General features: G+C 37.6%; 1 protein-coding gene across 2 annotated transcripts in view; it reads right to left on the bottom strand.

Annotated features, from left to right (window-relative positions):
• LOC116693719 (metabotropic glutamate receptor 8) overlaps positions 1 to 6,002 on the bottom strand; it is a 148,882-nt gene that overhangs the window by 36,313 nt on the left and 106,567 nt on the right. For both annotated transcript variants that reach the window (XM_032522924.1, XM_032522923.1), the window contains one exon: positions 3,458 to 3,658. In XM_032522924.1, the coding sequence (XP_032378815.1) occupies positions 3,458 to 3,658 (201 nt within the window). The remainder of the gene's footprint in view (positions 1 to 3,457; positions 3,659 to 6,002) is intronic.

Here is a 6,002-nt window from a genome sequence, read left to right as displayed (position 1 = left end):
GGGGGAATAGAAACCCCGGCGACCATATTTGGAGTTTAATAACCAGCAGGAGGATTCCCCGACGACGGCGTCAGCGTTCACGCTTCCTGCTGACGAAGGCCTCCGACCGCCATGAGGAGGAAGGAGATGGAGAGGAAGTTGGAATGAAGGTAAGCAATAAAAGAAGTGTAAAGGAGGGAGTGGTAAGTCTTCCTTTTGGCTTTTCTTCCTCCATCATGTCTTCTTCTCTCACATCTTTACTGAGAGCAGCTGAACAAGCCATCTTGGCAGCTCCACATTTATTTTGGTGCATCTTCCTTTTTGTTATCTCTGTACACTGTAAATAATGGTTGTGAAATCTCCAGTTATGTACTTTAGATTTCACAGTAACACTACTGTATATGATTTACAGTAGAATGCTGTGAAATTACATTAAAACCTCGTTGACATGACAAAATCCCAATAGTCTAAGTATTATAGTTGCAATCACAGTAGTCTAAGTATTATAGTTGAAATCACAGTAGTCTAAGTATTATAGTTGAAAACACAGTAGTCTAAGTATTATAGTTGAAATCACAGTAGTCTAAGTATTATAGTTGAAACCACAGTAGTCTCATATTAAGTTGAAATCACAGTATCTAAGTATTATAGTTGAAAACCGTAGGCTAAGTATTATAGTTGAAAACACAGTAGTCTAAGTATTATAGTTGAATCACAGTACTCTAATATTATAGTTGAAACAGTAGTCTAAGTATTATAGTTAAAACACGTAGTCTAAGTTAGTTGCAATCACAGTATCTATATTAGAGTTGAAAACACAGTAGTCTAAGTATTATATTTAAAACACAGTAGTCTAAGTATTATAGTGTGAATCACAGTAGTCTAAGTTAGTTTCAATCACGTAGTCTAAGTATTATATTGAAAACACAGTAGCTAAGTATTATAGTTGCAATCACAGTAGTCTAAGTATTTAGTTGAAAAACAGAAGTCTAAGTATTATAGTTGGACACAGTAGTCTAATTATTATAGTTGCAATCACAGTATCTAAGTATTATAGTTAAAACACAGTACTCTAATTATTATAGTTGAAACACAGTAGTCTAAGTATTAGTTGAAACCAGTACTCTAAGTATTATAGTTGCAATCACAGTAGTCTAAGTATTATAGTTGGAAACACAGTAGTCTAGTATTAAGTTGAAATCACAGTAGTCTAAGTATTATAGTTAACCAGTATCTAAGTATATAGTTGAAATACATAGTCTAAGTATTATAGTTGAAATCACAGTAGTCTAAGTATATAGTGAAAACTACAGTAGTCTAAGTATTATAGTTGAAATCACAGTAGTCTAATTATTATCGTTGAAATCACAGTAATCTAATAATTATAGTTGAAACACGTAGTCTAAGTATTATGTTAAATCACATAGTCTAAGTATTATGTTGAATATCACAGTGTCAAGTTTTTAGTGAAAACACAGTAGTCTAAGTATTTAGTTGAAATCACAGTATTCTAAGTATTATAGTTGAAATCACAATAGTCTAAGTATTATAGTTGAAATCACAGTAGTCTAGTATTATAGTTGAAAACACAGTAGTTAAGTATTATAGTTGAAATCCACAGTATCTAAGTATTATAGTTGAAAACACAGTAGTCTAAGTATTATAGTTGAAATCACTTAGTCTAGTATTATAGTTGAAACTCACAGTATCTAAGATTATAGTTGAAATCACAGTAGTCAAGTTCATAGTTGAAATCACAGTATCTAAGTTTAAGTTGAAATCACAGTAGACTAGTATTATAGTTGAAAACACAGTAGTCAAACCATTACTGTAAAAAACAACAATACAGCCACTATAGTACTGTAATTAGTAAGGTAAACAACTGTATTTTTACTTTTGTATCTTACTTGTATCTTTGTGTTTATTGTTTTGTATTTTACAATGAATACATAAAATACTGTAAATGGAAGTACGGTACCTTTACTGTAAAAAGAATTCACAGTAACTTGCTGCCAATTGTTGCCAGTAAGTTACTGTAAATTGTACGTTAAATTTGTTACAGTGTAGATATTTTTCATTTGTGAAAATAACCTTTCTTGATTTCCCTATGTAATGCATGACGCGGCTAATAAAGCGGATATTGATCAGAGCGATTACAGACTGTAGACCATGTGTGAGACTGGTGCTGTGTGTGGTCTGGTGGGTTGTACAGGACACAATGCATCAGTGGGTCTCTTGACCCGTCAGGAGATCCCAACAAAACAGGGCAACACAATCTTGAATGTGTCCTTCGTACTGGCTTGAATCAAATGGGAGAAGGAGGGAATATCGGCAGAGATTGACGACGGAGTTGAAGTTAATTAGCAGGTGTTAAACTGGTCTGAGCGGACCGGTTTCCAATCAGGAAGAGGCGCAGCCGTGATGCATTTTTCACAGGTTTAAAAATATGCGCATAATACTAACATAACATTGAGGTGTATAAAGTCAGTTGGGCTTTTGTTATACTTGAAAATAAGCTCTAGCCAAACAGTTGCATTATAAGAAATGTTAAAGGGTAATTTCTGTTTTTTTCATCCTGAACCCTATTTTCCTATACTTGTCTGTGTGTTTGCGACTGATGGGAACAACAATCTTTGAAATTGGTCCAGTATTGAGCAAGAAAGCTGTGATTGGCCTCTTCGCACCGGGCTGCAATGACATCATAAAAGGCAAATGTGCATCGTCAATTTCCGTCCACTAAAAGTGTTTTTCTGCTAGTGACAGGCTCGGGTTGTTAATACAAGTGTAATTATGTAAAGGAATCCTACAATAAAATCCTGTTTATTTAAGCAGAAAGGGCTCAGAGTTTGCTATTGTTGAACTCACCATACTCCATTTAAATAAACATTACTTTAAGCGTGTATAGAGTCAACATATTTGCACATGAAAAGCTGTAAATAATTAGTTTATTTCAACCAAACCAGAGTGGAGCTTGTTGGAAAAGTAGAAAGACGAACCGCAATGGGTTTTCATTGTTTTATTTTGTGTCTGTGTTTGAAGGAAGTGTATTTTTTACTATGAAAAAAAAAACATGGTTTATTTACATGGAGTCTGGTGGGTTTAGCGATAGCAGTTTCCTGGATGTTTTAATATTTAAAAAAAGGATCTTACTCTTTAACCGAAAGGTTGACTTCCATAGGAATCCTTTCTGTAATGTTACCAGACCCTTATCCTAATAATCTGAGCTTGGCGATGGCAAAACAAGCACTTTTGTGAACGTAATTAAAGGTGCACAAATGCCCAATAACGGACATTGTAGCTTGCGTTGCAGACTGACGACAGCCGCGGTCTCGCTTAATACTGGACCAATTTCAAAGATTAGACACAAAAACATAGGAAAGTAGGCTGGGGAAAAAACACAAAGTTACCCTTTAATAAATTAAAAAGCACTCAAATGTGAGGGTGTATGATGATGCTGATGCTTATTAATAGCTCTTACCATTGAAGCCGACGGCGCGGATGTGGGCCAGCAGCTCCTTGCCGTCGATGTTGGCCATGCGCGGGCACAGGCCGGGGTAGCCGGTGCACAGCTCGCGGTGCATGTGGTGCAGAGCGTGGGCCATGGCGTACACGGCGTCCATCACAAACTGGACCTTCCCCTCCTGCTCGTAGGTGGAGTCACGGCCGACTTTCTCCAACCCTGGAACGGAAACCGACAGGGAACCAATCACGGAAATCCTCAAATGAATAAAAAACAAAACATCACTCCATGGATGGTCATGAGTGGTCGTTGAGTGGATTTTGTGGTGACATTGATTTGTCAACTGCTAATTCCAAAGTCAAGAATGACATTTACATCTCCGCTTTAAAGCCATCATGGATGAGAAGTTTTTTAAAGTAACAGAAAAATGTGAATGTGAACATTTGCAATTAAATGATTCCTGGACGACTTCATCAGCTGATGGAGATAATATGTGTAAGATCTTTACACAAAAACAAGGGGTCAGTTTTTAGATTAATTAAAGTTCAGTTTTCCAATTAAAATTGGGGAAATCTCTTTAAAATTAACTGTATGTTAGTGGGCGTCAAATACCAACGCCTTGTGACACACAGCTTTCAGCATTTGACAACAACACACATGGCACCCTAATTCAATTATTTATTCCACCTTAATTTTACCAGGAATGGGAATATTCCTGGTAAATTGGAAATTGACATCTTTGACTTTTACAAAGACGTCCTGGCCAATGAAGAGTTTCACATAAACGAACAATCAGCAAATTACATCATCAATTAATAAGCAGTGTTCAGTAACAGGAAATGTACATTGAGTGGTCAAATAGCCTTTAATCCTATTTTTTATAATACTCTATGCCAGGGGTCTTCAACGTTTTCCAGGCCAAGGACCCCCAAACTGATGGTGAGATGGAGCGGGGACCCCCTAATTATATATATTGTATAAAATGGTGTTATATCAAACTGGTCCTATAGTGCCATGTGTGCATTGATGACTGAAAGACATCTTCTGCCTCCATTTATCTGTTTACTACAGTGTGTTGAGTTCATGTTAATGTGGATTTAAAGACATTTCAATTAGTGGAAAAAATTGCGGGGGGGGGGGGGAATTAAAAAAAAGTCTAAGCAACCAAAACGTTCGCGACCCCCATGCAGTACCTCCTGTTGAAGACCCCTGCTCTATGCTAATAAAATTATCTACTTTAAGGTGACCCTTATTTTATTTTGAAAATTCACCGGATGTTTATTTTTTTGGTTTCTGTCCGTGGAAATACCCACGTTGACTTTAATGGAAACCTAATGACTCCGACGCCGTTCCGGAGCGGATCGGGATCCTGTGGAAATTGGGGGTTACGCACTAAAGCTCCTTTACCTGGTACTCAGATCTCTGCAGGGTATATCCACACCGCTAGCTAGACTATCTGTCCAATCGGAGTTTTCTGCTGCACGACTAAAACTACTTTTGAACGTACACGTTCTACCAAAACAAGCTCCATCCGGAGGCTATTTTGCAGAGGCTACATCATTGGGTACTTTGCTAAGCCCCGCCCAAGACGATTGTGATTGGTTTAAAGAAATGCCAACAAACCAGAGTACGTTTCTCTCCCATCCCAGAATGCTGTGTGGACTAGCCAGACCCTCCTCTGCAGCGCTGTGGAGGAAGGTCTGACAATGCAAGACTAACAGCATCCTTATTACAGGTTAACTAGCAGAGCTATGAAGTGCATTGACAATGGAAGAAAATGGATATTGGAAATGTGCAGTCTTCCTTCATAAATATGTTTCTCATATGATATTTTTATTTGATGTCTATCACAGTTACAAATCACAAAAGTCGAACATAGTTATCTTTTATTTTTCCCACCATCAACAGACATAACAATGATCCTCTGTGGGATTCATCCCCCTATCACTCAGGACAATGTGAACAGTGGTAGTTGAGATTAAAGTGATCAAACAACTAATTAATCATCACCTTTAAACTCTGCTTATAATGAAGTAAAATATGACGAAAAGTATTAACGAAGTAAGAAAGTAAAGCAGAGAGAACAGCGTTGCTCGTGTAAAAACCTTTTATTTCCATTGGCGCTCTTTCTGCCTCCGTGTGCTTCCTTTTCTTTATAAACCAAATGTTTCGGAGCTCGTCCTTGCCGCCAGGCAAACGGTAACTCACAAAGGATTATGGGAATGTAAAATGAGACACATTTCCAATAAAACACGCCCGTTAACATAAAAAAATACATTCGGCTGCCTCTCATTAACCGTGATTAAGAGGCCGAGAGGAGAAGACATTGTCTACTTTCATTTGAAAACTCAGTAAAGTCGCTCAAAGATGTTCTCTGAGTAATTAGCGTTATTAGAGCCTCTGAGATCACTCCGCCGGCCGGAGAAGCACAGAGGGAAGCGAAAAGAGAGGAGGAGAAGGGAACTAACTGCTGGACTGGACCCTCCATCAAAAGACAAGACTTCTCTGAATTAATAGGAGCTTAGAAATGAAATCCAATTTCATTTTAATAGCGGGGTGGCAA

This window comes from Etheostoma spectabile, chromosome 8 (assembly GCF_008692095.1).
Source record: "Etheostoma spectabile isolate EspeVRDwgs_2016 chromosome 8, UIUC_Espe_1.0, whole genome shotgun sequence".
NCBI lineage: Eukaryota > Metazoa > Chordata > Actinopteri > Perciformes > Percidae > Etheostoma > Etheostoma spectabile.
The sequence above is the reverse complement of the archived record's forward strand: the minus strand, read 5'-3'. Positions and strand labels throughout refer to the sequence as shown.